Consider the following 15145-nt stretch of genomic DNA (forward strand, 5'->3'; position numbering starts at 1 on the left):
TTAAGCTTTGCTTGTTCCATATTCAGTTTTTCAGCAAAACTTGTTTGAGTCCATAAGAAAAGATTCATTCTTATATCTGGAGGAAGATTTTTTTTTTCAATAAATATTAATGTTAGCCCGCGACTTTGTTCCAGTTTTGAATTTTGGCCCACTGTGTATTTGAGTTTGACACCCCTGCCCTAGAGGCTTCCAAATGCTAAGTTCAGAGAGCAGTGGGGATGTAATGGTGGAGACAGACAGCTTTTTGAAACAATCAATGATATAACGTTAACTTCCTTTTGGACCATTGTAGGAACTACAGTCTTTGGTGGGGAAGTATCCTCCTTCTCTTTCCTGATACAGCCACTTGGTTTGAGTTAATACTTTGCACATTTTTTTCATTAGATGGGCAGAAAAAAAGATTTGCATCTTGTGTCTGTTGTCAACACTCTTCAAGGACCGAGAAGAAGATAACCATAAGGTGACGGTTTCCTCGTGGCTGCGTGCAGCGGGGCTAGGGGAGGGTCTGTGCTGACGGACGTGGGTTACTGACCTGGTAGCCTGGCTGCCCCTGGGTGGGTCCGGGATGGGCGTGAGGTTCTGGGGGCGCTCCGTCTCTGGGCTGGGGCCCTGGCCGGGCCTCAGGGGCTTGGGTCCTGGTTGGTGTGTTGCCGAGGTTGTGGGCGGGTGGGTGTATGGGGGCCCGGCCCTGGCGCGGGGTGCCGCCGGTGCATCGAGCCACCTGGGGGGCTCTTCAACTGGTGGGGGAGGTTGTCACATCTTGCAGGAGCTTTCCTCTCTTCAGGAACTCTCTCTGCAGGAGGGGGAGATACAGGAGTGGTGGAGGAAGATCTCAGCCTGGGCGTCTATTGTCTTGTGTAGTCTGGAAGATGAGTGGATGATGGGGTGGGTGCAGTTTTCTCTGTGGTGGGGTCGGGTGAATTGTCCCGGGCTCTGTGGGGCCGGGGGGCGCTGCTGCACTGGGCCCCGGTCCGGATGGGCCTGGGCCCCCTTTCCCTGGCGGGTTGCACAGCATGGGGGTGCCTACTGGGGTCAGCGGGGGAGCTGGCCCCAGGGAGGGGTCACTTGCCCCTCCCTTCCTTCCCTCCCCATCTCCAGCGGCCTCCCTCTTCCCGCTCCACCACAATCACCCACACATGCAGGGCCTTGGGGTAGGGGTGTGTCACCAGGGTGCAGAGGAGACATCCCCCCCCTCTGTCCCCTTCTGGCTGCCTCTGCCTCAATTTTATCCCACAACTTAGACATTCACATTACTCACACTCTCATAACAGATACATATAGGATCTTGGAGGTGGGCACGCTACACGGATTCCAAACTACCATCAGGGTGTATAACCTCACCCCTGGCGTCGTTGCCCACCTCTCAATTTTAAATACATGTAGACATTGAGGGCTAGCAGGAGGGGCTATATGCTTACCTGCTGCTCTGGCAGGTGGCTCCATGCCCTCCTGGGTTTTAAATGCACCTTAGAACACACATACATCAACAGTACATATGAGCGGGTGGAGGGAGGTTTGGAGTCTTCCTACACCCCCGTTCTCTGCGGCCTGCTGGGGCAGGGGGGCTAGGAGGAGGAGTTGGCCGTCCGACTGGGGTCTGGTGTATGGGGCCTCCCTGCTGCTGCGGAGTCGGGGCGGTCTGCTTCTCCCCACCGCAGGGAAAAGGGTTACACCACCTGAGTCTGGGTGCAGTTTCCCCCTCCAGGGGCAAGGGTACCTAGACTCGGGGCTTAGAGTACGCTTGGGGAGTGTGATTGTGTGTACAGCGTCTCTCTATGTCTGTCTCCACGTTGGGTGAGTGTTGAGCAATTGTATATGAGAGCATGAGGGTGGGAATAGATGTTTGTATCTGTGTGTGCCTGTTTGTCTGTGTCTATATGTCAGGTTGGGTATCAGACGCCACCTCTCTGAGGACATCTCAGGCCCTCCAAGGTTTGGAGGCCCATCTCCCCCCACCACTTCCCCTGCCGGTGGCGGACGCCCTCAGACATCGGTGCGTTGGTGGTTCTCTGTCTCCGGGGGTGGGCGCCCAGGTACCCACCGGCTCACTCCTTGGCGGCTGCTTATTGGGGCCTGGAGCCTGGGGCTCGCTCGGGCCACTTTGGGGATGGGGTGCCCTCGGCCTCACGGCCCGGGGCTCGGCCACTCAGGCACAGCTGGCTGCCGGCGGAGCTCACGGGCACGTCACTGCAACCCCCCCTGGCTTCTGCTCCGCGGCTGCTGAGTGACCCCTCATCTGGGACTCTCCTCAGCTCTTTCTGGGATAGTGGCGCGGCTGCCCCTCTGTTGGTCTTCCTTGGTCTCTTGTGTTCTGGGGGCCTCTGGATGTCTGGAGTCTTGATCTCCTCCATACCTGCTTCATGCCCTGGAGGTCGGGGCAGTGGCCCCCCACACCCTCTAGCAGATCATTACATGAAGGAACCTTTTAAAAACAAGCGCGTTCATGCTCACAGGTGTACACACGGGTGATCACACACACAAATTACACCCTTTTTGGCTCCTACCTCAAAGCACACTGTGCGCTGTCAATCTCACGTGCTGCACAATAATGTTTAATATTTAGTATTTACTGTCATATTCTCATATATCATTGTGATCTTGTTTATTACTCTCGTTTTCTTCTGCTTGCTTTCTTTTTTCTTTCTCAACAGGTGATCCAGGTGATCGATATATGTATTTTTTGTCTGCTTATTCTGTTGGTTTTTGTTTTTTGCCCTTTTTCCCCGTCCCTCTTCTCAGGTTTTTTTCTTTCCCTCTTTCTTTCTCCACATTCTCTCCTCCAGTCAAGTCTGTCCCGTATTCAGCAAGTGAAAATAAAATAAACAATAAAAAGTTGAATCAAATGGACCATTACGGCAAGGCTGGGATGGTCCATTTGGTAAAGTAAATCCGTTGGGCATCTTTCTTCGCCTTTAGACAATAATTCTGATGGCAAAAGAACCAAACGGGACAGGTTAAAAAAAAAGAAAAAAAAAAAAAAAGAAGATAACCATAAGTGATCTTTCAGGAAGATGCCAAACATCACGGTCAAACAGATAAGATGGCTGTTGAGGAACAAATGCATACCATGTTTATTGTTTTGACGCCTGGCGCACTGTCCACACACAAAAGCTCCGCCCTACTGCAGGTACACAACAATGATTTCAATCACAATGACAAAAATGTGCTCATGAAACCACGGCAGGTGTAAACACCTGAGGATGCCCGACACACCTGAACACACACACACAGTTATACAATCTCTGTAACTTTCCACAACTTTTTATAACTCTCAGTCTTGTAACAGTTAGAATCCCAGAGAAACGAATCCAGGTGGAGCCACCTGATGCTGGAAGGGTAAATGATGAAAACCGACGGGAGAGTTATTTTCTACACTCACTGAGATTTTTGATATTGGTCACTAAGCTTACGTTGGGGTCATCTGGGCAAACTTTGAAGATACCTGACTTCTTCCACATTTTTAGGTGCAGTCAGCAATTTTTCCTGGTTCACTGTTACTGTTACATTTTGACCATGTGACCATTAAAAATGTCTGTTAGACTTTGAATTAATGAAACTCCGAATAACATTTTTTTGTAAACACCAGTGTTTTTCTTTTGGCCCTTTGGGACATTCATGTATGCAGGAAAGAGTAGGGTAGTTGCAACTTTTTTGTGGTAATGCACCTGAGTACTAGTACAGATGTGGATTATCACAGCATAGTTGAACCATAAACATCAGCTGTGATACTTTTTTTTTTTTTTTTTTAAACATTGTATTTTTGCTAATTATTTGCTTTTAAACAACTAAATATGATTCTATAAAGTTATTTTATATGAATATACACTATAAATTAGCTTTTTAATTGTTAGTATTGATTTTTTAATGTTTTAAATATCTCAGAATATAGATTTTTTTTTTTCTTCTTCACATTTTATCTGAATTTTTAAACACCGTAATATGTTTTAACATTTTCTTTATTTTCTGAAACACGGAAGACAAACTGACAAAAATGAATAAATATATCAATTAGTCAGCCAATCTCTGTATTTCTAGCTCAGGTCCCCGTCAGTGCTGCAGGTAACTCCAGATTCACGCAATGAAGACACAGACTGTGAAAACTAATCAGGACTCAAGTTTGGAGTTTACCAGACAAACTGGAACAAACGGGAACACGCGACGGGTGTCCAGCATGAACTCAAGATTGTACTCTCTGTACTCTGTGCTCTGACACACACACACACACACACACACACACACACACACACACACACACACACACACAGACAGACAGACAGACAGACAGACAGACAGATGTAGAAACTATGGAGATTCCACCTCACATACTCCCATGTTTACACAAACTGTCTGGACACAAACACTCAGACATTGCTCTTACAGTAACACAAGGTCAAAGGTCACTCTGACACAAGTCCCCCTCTCTCTCTCTCTAACACACACTGCGTGACTCATCGGCAGCAGGAGGTCGTCAGAGTTTCCCTGTGCCCCTCAGTGAGGTTTCTTCATGAAGACACTTCCTCTGGAAAGAGGTGACCTCTGACCTCTTTCCAGTCTAGCTGCTGCGACGACCCAAACATCATCAGACGGTGAGAGAGTTTAGGGCCAGAGAACGAGACTTTCATTTCAGGTGCAGGCTGACTTTGGATTGTCTGCACCTGTAGGCCCCCGATCCTTCCACAGCTTCAGCAAAGAAACATCTCAACTCTTCAAGTCTTTCAGGCATCCTGACTCGAGCTGAACCAACCAGCGACTGAATCTGTGTCTTTGGAGAGGGCCAAAAAACGGAAGTTGCTGCTGGCTGCAGTGAAAGAATTCCATTTATGTTTCCTGCTGTTATTATTCAGTTTAATTTTGCACAGCAGACAACAACGACATGAAGTAACACCGCGTGATTCTCATAAGGTGTGACTCATGTGTCACTCTTTTATAACATTATGAAAAACTACAGAGGACACTTCAAAAAGAGAGCGTATGTAAACTTTTGCATGGGAATAAAAAAAGAACAGTAAACAGAACCAGAAAATTTCCGAGTGTGTCAATGATTCCATTTAAATGATCAGCAGTCAATAAGAGCTAACGGGATGTGTGCAGGTAATGAGTCACGTTTGTACAATGAAGAATGGGCACGGTGTTTATTATTATAATCAAATAACTGCAGGAGAGAACCACTCCTGATTTTCAACATTTTCAACAGAACTTTATAAGCTGTGTTTTAATGTGTCTGTTTACGGGACGTATGCTGAGCACACGCTGCCCTTCTGGGGAATTAAAAAAAAAATAAATGCACGTCCTATCACAAGAAGTGAACGAGGATAAAAATGGCCACGCTTTGAAGTACACCTCGTGCATGTAGAGGGTGCGGGCATGAAACCACGGGGAAAATGATTTTTCCAGAATAAAGTTCAACAAAAATGTTATCAAACCAGAACTGTAATAAAGGTGTAGACGACATTTAAAACACCAATTCAGACAAAAAAAGTCTTAAAGCTTTACAAAAGATTTAAACTTTAAATGATGTTTACGTGCCCGAGGGCTCGTTCGGACAGGTAAATTCAGCGTATTTGCCGTTCACGTGCTAAATAATGTGAACCTGCATCATTTCTGTGTTTATTTGTGTGTAAAATCCCCGATAACAGTTTTGTCCCGCATTTGTTTGTTGGGATCTGCTCACCGTAAACACAGCCTCATAAACACATGAGCTCACTACAGTACAAATCATCTAAACTTTAAAGTGCCAAAGTGTCTTTGAGTTCAACCCGCAGACTCGGTCACCTGATTGGCTGAAAGGTCGACGACTTCTGCAGCAGAACTTTTTCCATTCACGGTGCACGCTGTGACAGCTGTGACACATGACTGTCACATCATGTGAGCAACAAACAGCTGTGTGAGCCAAAACAATGAGTCGCGACTCAAATTGCCGAGTCAAGGAGGAGAGTGGTGACTCACAGCTGGAAAAAACTGTTGGAGACCTGGGGCTTCAAGAATCTGGGATCCCAGTGTCTCCCAGAAGACACTGGGATCCGATCAACCCACCCAGTCCCCCCAGTCTGCGTGTCAATGCTACTGATGAGCTGGGAATCTTGTTAATTACCATTAACCCTGAAGTAACTCAAATGACAGAGTGGATTCAATCTTGAGCTTTGCTTTTTTATTTTTTAAATGGCTCTGTTTGTGTTTAACATCTATGCCATATATTCTAAAATGTTCTAATGGAATTACTTATAGTTTTCAATTTATAAGTCACACATAGATAAAATTCCAGTTCCCAATAGGATGTAGAAAACATATCAAATGCTTCAACTGAAAACATTTGAAGAAAAATATCAGCTCATTTTGAATTTGATGCCAGCCTTAAAAGTTGAGGCTTTTTGGAACGGGACGATGGCAGACTTGTCGATGTGGAAAAGCAACACTTTGAAGCTAAAAATCAAACAAACACCTTGTGATTCTGATCTGACTCCTGGATTAACGAGCCAAACCTGCTGGGTTATAAACCTAACTCTGTCCTGATCTCATTGCTGACAGTAAAGCGTCGAGGAAACTGCAGTAAACATGCAGTAAAACCAGCCCTGGCTGCACCACACGTTCTGTCACGAGGTGCTGCTGCTTTGAAAACTGAAATCCACCTGTGGATGCATTCAATGACACTCACTATTTTTTTTATTAAACACATTCGGCTGATCTAAACCGACATGAAGTGAAACTGGACGCATGTGAGCTGATGAAATTCTCCAGCAATGAAACACGCTCATCACACTCTGCTTTCCACTCCTCTGACTAACCACGACCAGCTGCAGAGCATGCTGGGAGCACGACTGCGACCAGTCGGCCGTTGCACAACAACGTCAGACATGGGAGACGTTTCCTAATATTTGGAGAAAGAAAAAACCCACAAACACGTGGGTCTAAATAAAAAAAGCAAAAACACCCACACACACTCAGGGATGTGTCGTCAGTGGAAACACACACCGTGTCTCAGCCGTCTGAACTTTACTCTGCATGGTTCAGGTCCAGCTCACACGCTGGAGCTTTTTTCTGTACTGTACAGATTTTAAAGCCATTAACTTTCAGTCGAGATAATAAATAAATAAATGTGACACTGTTTGAGATCAGCTGTTTGTTGCTGAGCAGCAGCTGCTGTTGGCATGCAGTCAGGTCAGGTGTGTTGGTATCAGCTGTTCCTCTGTCAGTGTGTGTGTGTGTGTGTGTGTGTGTGTGTGTGTGTGTGTGTGTGTGTGTGTGTGTGTGTGTGTGTGTCAGATGTTGTTAGGCAGCAAACAGCTGAGAAACACAACCAGACAAAGTAACCACCCTGAACTGGCTGAACACACACACACAAACACACACACACTCACACACTCTCTCTATGTCTTTATCACATGACAAAGAAAGTTAAATCCATAACATTTGTGCACAGTGTTGTTCGGGACTGGTGCGACTCCTGAACCTACTGTTAGCATTTCCACACAATCACAAGAAACCCACCAATGAGAGAGTGAGAGAAGCGATCAATCGAAGCCAAATCAATCATAGCTCATCAACTGACAAGTGCTGTCAGTTACAGTCTCCATGGCGATTAATTAGGGAAAAACTGCATCTGGCACTGATGTGGTTTGAAAACAAGACGTTGCTCTACAGATCTGTGCTTTGTTTGTGCTCCGAGTGTTAAACGTGGTCACAGGACTGAGATAGAAAGAGCGATCGTTTCTGCTTTCCAACAATCTGGTGGCAAAATAAAGCCTGTAGAGTGAAAACTGTGAGCTGAGCAGCAGGTTAGAGAGCAAATTTCCATGCTGGCATTCAATTCCCGCACGTGCGAGAAATGTTAGAGCAAGAGTTTCAGCGTTGTTTCTACAACAAACACAGTCGGGACAAGATAAGCGCCAAACCTTTGCAACTTTTTCTCCGTAAAAAACAAACTGTGGGAGTTTTCCTTTGCAACTATCCCGCCAATAAAAGAAATACCTGCAGGTCTGCCATTTTTAATGACCCAGCAGGAATGTAAATTCACACCCGACTGTGTTTACAGGTCGTTCATCAGGATCGTGCGTTCCTGCATGCACAGAGGTGAAACGCAAGAGACGTTTTGGCTTTTCCCCTGAAGGACATTCACCAGGACGGCAATACCAACACCTGTAACTATCTGTTTACATCAGGATTTTTTTTTATTTTATTTTTTTTCAGGGCTTGTTTAAAAGAGGAGAAAATGTGAAATATTTGGAATTTCATGCAGTTAAAGTGAATGAAAATATCTGGGATACTTTGACTGCTGCAACTGAAGGTTTTATTCATTTTATTAACATTTTAAATATTACTAGGGGGCAGGACACTTTAAATGTCACCTCATAAACGTGACGGGTCATGAGATGATTAAAGAAAGAGGAATGAAAAAATGTAATTATTTCGACATTTCTGTGAAAGTCGAGGTTTTTGTGGAGTATTTGATATGAAAAGTTACTGAGGAGTTTGCTGAACCTAAAAAGAACTCAAAAACCTTTACAGGCGACAGGGAGACAAAAACACATGCCGACTTTATCAAGTGAGTCGCACACGTCAGAAACTGATCTAATCTTATCGTACTGTAACTTTAAGCACTCGGGTTCATTTCAGCGCTGACTTCAAATACAGGGAAAATATCAAAAAAATTATATCACTGCATAAAGTATCGACATGAGTGTTGCACTAAAATCAACATTTTACTTTTCCTGTATTTTTAATACTTTAATGTAAGGATCACAAGACAAGCAGCTACTGAGACAAAAGAAGAAAACGTCTCTTCTTGCTGGATCTGGTAGGAACGCTGAGACATTTGAACATTAGGAGGAGTCAAACCTGCAATGATAAAAGATTGGAAACTGATCTAACCTGAAACCGTGTGCAGTAACTCCATCTTTAAAATGCAAAATCTTATTTTGAAATCAAAGTCACCTGAAATGCAAACACTTCAAGCATCCCAACTCTCTGAAAACTCGGCGAAAAATCTAAATTAACATTGTTGTTTTTTTCTGCCACATTGTCTTTCCTGTAAATCATCCTGTGGCCCCGGCACGGTCACAACCCCTCGGGCTGGGCGCCATTGATGCGAAATGTTGCCGTTTCCCTGCAGCAACGAGGGGAAAACTACAACTCTCACCCACCCACGCAAAAACACACCTGCCCACCCGAAACAGAAAGTGGTCTTCAAGGTGTGAAAACAGGTTTAACACATCAAAGTGTGTTTTTGTTTGTGTGTGCGTGAACAGTGCGAGTTTTACTCCAGAGGTGTCAAGTATGCGGTAAGACCATTATTACTATACAGGCATATAAACGGATGTAACATAAAGAGTAAAATAAATATATGTAGTTATTATTATATCGCTAAATATGACAGTGTTGTGCTTTTGTAGTGCCATTACACATTTAATAAGCACATTTCAGGGTTTTTCCTGCATGTTAAGGGAAGATTTTGTCCTTCCACCAAAGGAAAATCACCAAGACTCATTTCCTATATTATGTGGGCAACTCATATTTATATGGCTTTTATGTGTAGTTGCAACTTTTCCCCATTTTGAGCCTGGAAAAACCCTGGATGTGGATCATTTTTTAAATATTGCCCAGGGTGTTCATCACCTCTTTTGTTGGCAGATGGATTAAATGTGAATGTTTACTTAGATTTCTTTACATTAAAAGAAAAACAGGATAATAAATAACAGTTTGACTGGTCAGGTCAACTGCAGGAGTTTGACACTGGACATCACTGCTGCTCCAAGTGTTAAAGTAAAATTTTGAAAACATGTGTTTTCATGGGGAATAACCCCCCCCCCCCCCCCCCCCCCCCCCCAAAAAAACAAAACAAAACAAAACAAAACAAATAAATAAGTAATAAGAAATGAGGATGTTAAGGGCAAAGGGTGGACTGTAAAATATGTCTTTTAATGGCCTCCGTTGTTCGATGCTGGCTCACCTAAACCGCAGAAAACATCCCAACACTCATAATTCTGACCATAAACTCGGGTATCCTAAACCCAGCAGCAGCATACCAATGAGGTGTGTGCTGTTCCAGAGGCTCCTCCATGTCATAACAGCCAATGTGATACAAATTGCAACCTTTGCACATCTGATTCTCCAGATGTTTGACCATCAGTAGTTGCTTTATTATATTAGGATCAAATATGGGTCAAAAATAACGATAAATACGCTGTCTGTTAATCACTGGATTTTCTGTACGCAGTGATCGCGCTGACTGAGGGGTTCGGGTAAGTGTAAGAAGAACAAGAGACCCAGCGAAGAAGACATTCAAGTAAACGTATAGGCACCAGAGGAGTTGATTTCTGGGAAATGCATCAGAGAGAGAAACGGTCTCTGAAACCAGACGCGAGATGAGCCACAAGTGGACTAAGAGAAAATGAAACATGACACTTTTTTTTTCTTTCATCACACGTGTCATTTTAAGGTGCACACCATCGCCTCACAATCGTAAACTAAAAAAACAAACAAAAAAATATGCACGACCATCTCTCTGTCACCCTTGCCCGACATCATACATCGGTTATATCGGGGGGGTTTCGTATCTGAAGTACGAAACAGCATAAGCTTCACTTTCTGTGAACGTGTTGCAGGTTTTCAGTGTGTCTGAGCACTGTTTGCTGATGTCTGTCGTCAGTCACCTTTGAGGGGTAGACCCATTATGTGGGAATAAGTTTGGAGAGGAAGGTAACACGAATATGAAATCAAGTTCCAGTTCCGAGGTTGCGACCCTTCTGGGTCCGATAAAACCTATTCAGGTTGTATTTGGTTACGTTCCATAAAAGAAAAAAAATTATCAGTATCTGCTTTGAAATTCCCCCTTTGGTCAGGCTCCATTAACCACTGCAGCACCTGCAACTAAAACATCCACTGTGTTTGAAAGATGGGCGTAGCCACTGTGAGATCAGTGGTAGTCAAGCCTCAAGCTGAGCTTATCACCACTGTGGTGTTTTGAAAGTGGACACAAAAAGAGAAGGGTGGCTCCGACTGTGAGACCAAGAAATATTGTTTTGTTTACAAGAAAAATGCTGTTTTCTAAAAGAGTTACTAGAATGACAAGAAATTACTAAAGACTTCAATTAATTGGACTTGTTTTTGCATCGCCGTCAGCCCCTGCTGGCTATTAGAAAGATCCATCTATTTTCCTGCGCTTGTCTAATTCAGGGCCTATCACAGCTGCCACAGGGTGCGAGGTAGGGCACACCCTGCACAGGTCACTAGGGCAGCAGGGCTAACATAGACAGACAACCACTTTCACACCTACAGCCAATGTAGAATCACCAAATAACCCAACCCCACTAACTGCATGTCTTTGAACTTTGAGAGAAAGCCAGAGTACCCGAAGAGGACGTAAACAAGAGGAGAACATGTTACCACCACACAGAAAGGTCCTGGCTGGATGGAGGATTCAAACCCAGGACCTTCTTGCTGTGAGGCAATAGTGCTAACCCCTGTGTTGTTAGAAAGATGGCTCGAAACGCGTGCCTTAAAGCCGCCTTCTTTTAAATGGCCAGTAGAGGGCTCCTATGGGCTGCAAAGCAAAAACCAGTTGTTCAGAAGTTCTGAAAACAGGCCCCGGCTCCTTTTCTCTCTGCAAACACTTTCCTGCTGATGTCACAGGCTCAATCGCTAGTTTCAAATCTTATTTCATAAAACAAAGCTGATTTTGTTAGGGGGAGGGATGGTGGATATACTGGACAAAGGGTGGTGATGATGCCAGGCAGGAGGAAAAGAGGAGGACCTCAGAGCAGGTTTGTGGATGTGGTGAAGGACAACACGCAGAGGGCTGGTGTGACAGAGGACGGTAGAGACGGGGTGAGATAGGGAGACGAGCCGCTGTGGCGACCCCTAAAGGGAACAGCTGAAAGAAGATGACGATTACAGTCAGGTAGGATTATCCTGAGTGTCCTCATCAGCCAACAACTCGTCACAGTCAGAGCCACCAGTCGCTCTTCACGTCCGGTTACAAAACACCAAGACGGCGACAACAAAAATCAGTCATCGAGGCTTCATAACAACACTCCATCTAAACCCTGATCCCACTGTGGTTACATCCATCCTTTATATACAGTTAATAAACTAAACAGCAACTTCAGCTTCTCTGTGCTGCATGTAAATGATCATTTTAAAACGAAAAGAAAAAGAGTGATTTTTGATGTGAGGGTTTTGTTTTTAGCATAAAGGCTCGGTGTGTTTGGGTTGACAGGGTGAAACTCAGGAACAACCAGAGTTTATTATCTAACAGCAGGAAGACAGGTGTGAGTTTACAGGTACTTACAGGCAGCGCAAACACACACATGCACACATACACACACACACAGGGCCGGGGTCAGTGCGATGATATAACTGCAGCTACATAATAGCCTCTACCTGAAAGACAACCTGGACTCGACTGAAAGGACCTCTGTGTAGCTTACAGGAACACACACACAGAAACCTTCATCTTTCACAGTGTGACCCACATTTCCAACACACACACACTCTTACAAAAGAACAGTCTGTCAGCATCAGAGCGCCCCCTGTTGCAACAGAGCAGCCCCAGCAGCAGGCTTGTGTCAGTATGACCTCAGGACTGCAGAGCAGGACTGCTGGTGTGTTTTGATGGTAGCGTGTGCTACTGACATAACCTGCTCTGGAGCAGGTTACATTTCACAAGCAGAGAGGAAGGAAAAAAAAAAACCACAGCATGAAGGTGAATCAGTTCTCTTCCAGTAAGAAAAGCTTTTAAAACCTTTATTTTGGGCAGAGTCAGCTCACTTTCAAACAAATAATTTTTGAAAATCTGATCTTAACTGGATATTCTGTATCTGCAGTTTTTATTTCATGCTGATTGAAACAAATGTTAATTTAAACGACATTTCAAAGCAAAGTGCCCAGATGTGCTTCGATGTGGCTGCTGAGTAGCAGGACAAACTGGCTGGGGGCATTAACTTGAATTTAAATTGATTTTCTTTTGTACCACTTGCCAAACTCCACCTTAACACCACCTTTACACTGGCTAATGGCTGGGAAGTAGCCACGATGGCTCATGTAACACCTACGATAGAAATTATCATTCAAATCACACTCTCACCCCTGACTACACCTCTGTGTAAAACCTGATGCTTCGCAGCTGTTGGTAAGGCTCCACCTTATCTACGGTGCTACAGTTACCTGGTAATTACCGCAGGGTTTTCTAAACAGCTTTTCATTAAATAACGATCACTGTGTGACCTCTTTTCTTGCTCAGCATTCTCTTTTGTTCATGGAGAGGAAGTGACACGATTGTGGGAAATTACCTGATTTATCAGATCACCCTATGATTACTGCACCCAATCACCAATGACTCTGCTTCTTATGTCCTGATTGTTTCTCACACTGCTAAATCATTTTAATCGAGGTGAAATCTTTTTAAAAAATGTAAAAAAAAAAAACATAATATATGAAATTAATTTAGCTTAAACAAGAGCATCAAACAAACAGCAAAGACCTTTTTCAGCTTAGTAGCTGAAAAAGTGTTATATGTAAAATGTAAACACATCAGTGCAAACATGCTGCAACACTGACATCTGCTGTCAGCCAGAGGAAGTGCAGGGAACCAGCTCAGGAGACACCAGAACACTGTGTGTGTGTGTGTGTGTGTGTGTGTGTGTGTGTGTGTGTGTGTGTGTGTGTGTGTGTGTGGCTATTATCTTTGTGGGGACCAGAATTTGAAAAAAAATTGGTTAGGCTAAGTGGCTAGTGAAAGAATTATGTCAATGAGATGTCCCCACAAGGATATAAATACACGTGTGTGTGTGTGTGTGTGTGTGTGTGTGTGTGTGTGTGTGTGTGTGTGTGTGTGTGTGTACGGGTTCGTACTATCCTGGTGGGGACCAAAATCTGACTTTTACTATCCTGGTGGGGACTTTCTGCACCGTGGGGACCAAAATCCAGGTCCCCTCGGGGTTGAAAGCAATTTTCACACTCAAAATGCGGTTTTACTGTCAGGGTTACAATTAGGTTATGGTTAGGTTTAGGGTAAGGGTTAGGGTTAGGCATTCATTTTTAATGGTTAGGGTTAGGGTAAGGGGCTAGGGAAAGCATTATGTCAATGGGATGTCCCCACGAAGATAGCAAACCAGACATGTGTGTGTGTGTGTGTGTGTGTGTTAATTACTCACCAACAGCTCTGAACAGACACGCGCCATCCTCCTTCATCTTCTTGATGACAAATCCTTTCTTCTCCCTCAGAGCTTTTTCAAACCAGTGCTCCTGCTGAACACACAGACACACACACAGACACACACACAGACACACACACACAGACAGAGTCAGTGAACTGGACCTGAGCAGCATTATATGGGAGGACCTAGAGGACAATTTGCTCAGTTTCATTATTGATTCATTGCTGTGTTATTTTCTAGAATAATTAAATTCACCGTTTGGTTGCTAAAGCAGGAAAATGGTGCTCGAGTCCTCCAGGGTTAGTGGCTGGACATAACAAATGAATGAGATCTTCTGCAGGGAAAAGCAGCTCCTCCCATCCTGATCATCAGTTATCTAATGCTGATCAATAACAGTGGAACAGACACACTGGTTTCTAACACTGCGGATGTTCAGGTGATCTCAGGAGCCCTAAATACCTACTTATTCCTCTTTGAGACACTGCTGAACAGGATGCTTTTTATTTAAAAAAAAGAAGAAGAAGCAGCAAATAATCAAAAGTAAAAACAGTTTATTTCCTTATCATGTGCACTTTTACACTTCTGTAATCACGACATACCCTGATATTTCCCTCTCTGAGGATCAGTCTAAAAGTACAGAAATAAAACTTACAATCACAAACATAACTCTGCTTTTAACCCCAGTTTTACCATATTTATCATTTTTATTGTTTATGTGTCTAAAATGTCTCACAGGTTCATTATATTCTGTATTTGTTGATGAGCTGAGGAGCTGCACCGAGGACCAGGATAAATCAAATAAGCCTTATTTTGAACTGTGAGTCATGCAAAGCTACTCTAAAATGTAGAGATGTTTTGGACTTCTGCTATGACTGTGATCATTTATATAATTTATAATCCTAATTTTAATTTAGACAGGGTTTAATTAACTCAAACTTAAATACAGGTCCAAAAAAAAGCAGGAAAACAGACAAATTTGTGTCAACCGAGGTAAG

The 15145-nt window shown here is 43.9% G+C and overlaps 1 protein-coding gene across 2 annotated transcripts in view; it reads right to left on the bottom strand.

Annotated features, from left to right (window-relative positions):
• Positions 1 to 15145, bottom strand: part of otud5a (OTU deubiquitinase 5a) — a 39360-nt gene that overhangs the window by 18715 nt on the left and 5500 nt on the right. The window contains exon 2 of one of the 2 annotated variants that reach the window (XM_063464680.1): positions 14148 to 14238. In XM_063464680.1, the coding sequence (XP_063320750.1) occupies positions 14148 to 14238 (91 nt within the window). Of the gene's footprint in view, positions 1 to 14147; positions 14242 to 15145 lie in introns of both variants that reach the window. The other variant, XM_063464679.1, reaches the window with a different exon arrangement.

This window comes from Pelmatolapia mariae, linkage group LG20, assembly GCF_036321145.2.
Source record: "Pelmatolapia mariae isolate MD_Pm_ZW linkage group LG20, Pm_UMD_F_2, whole genome shotgun sequence".
NCBI classification, from domain to species: domain Eukaryota; kingdom Metazoa; phylum Chordata; class Actinopteri; order Cichliformes; family Cichlidae; genus Pelmatolapia; species Pelmatolapia mariae.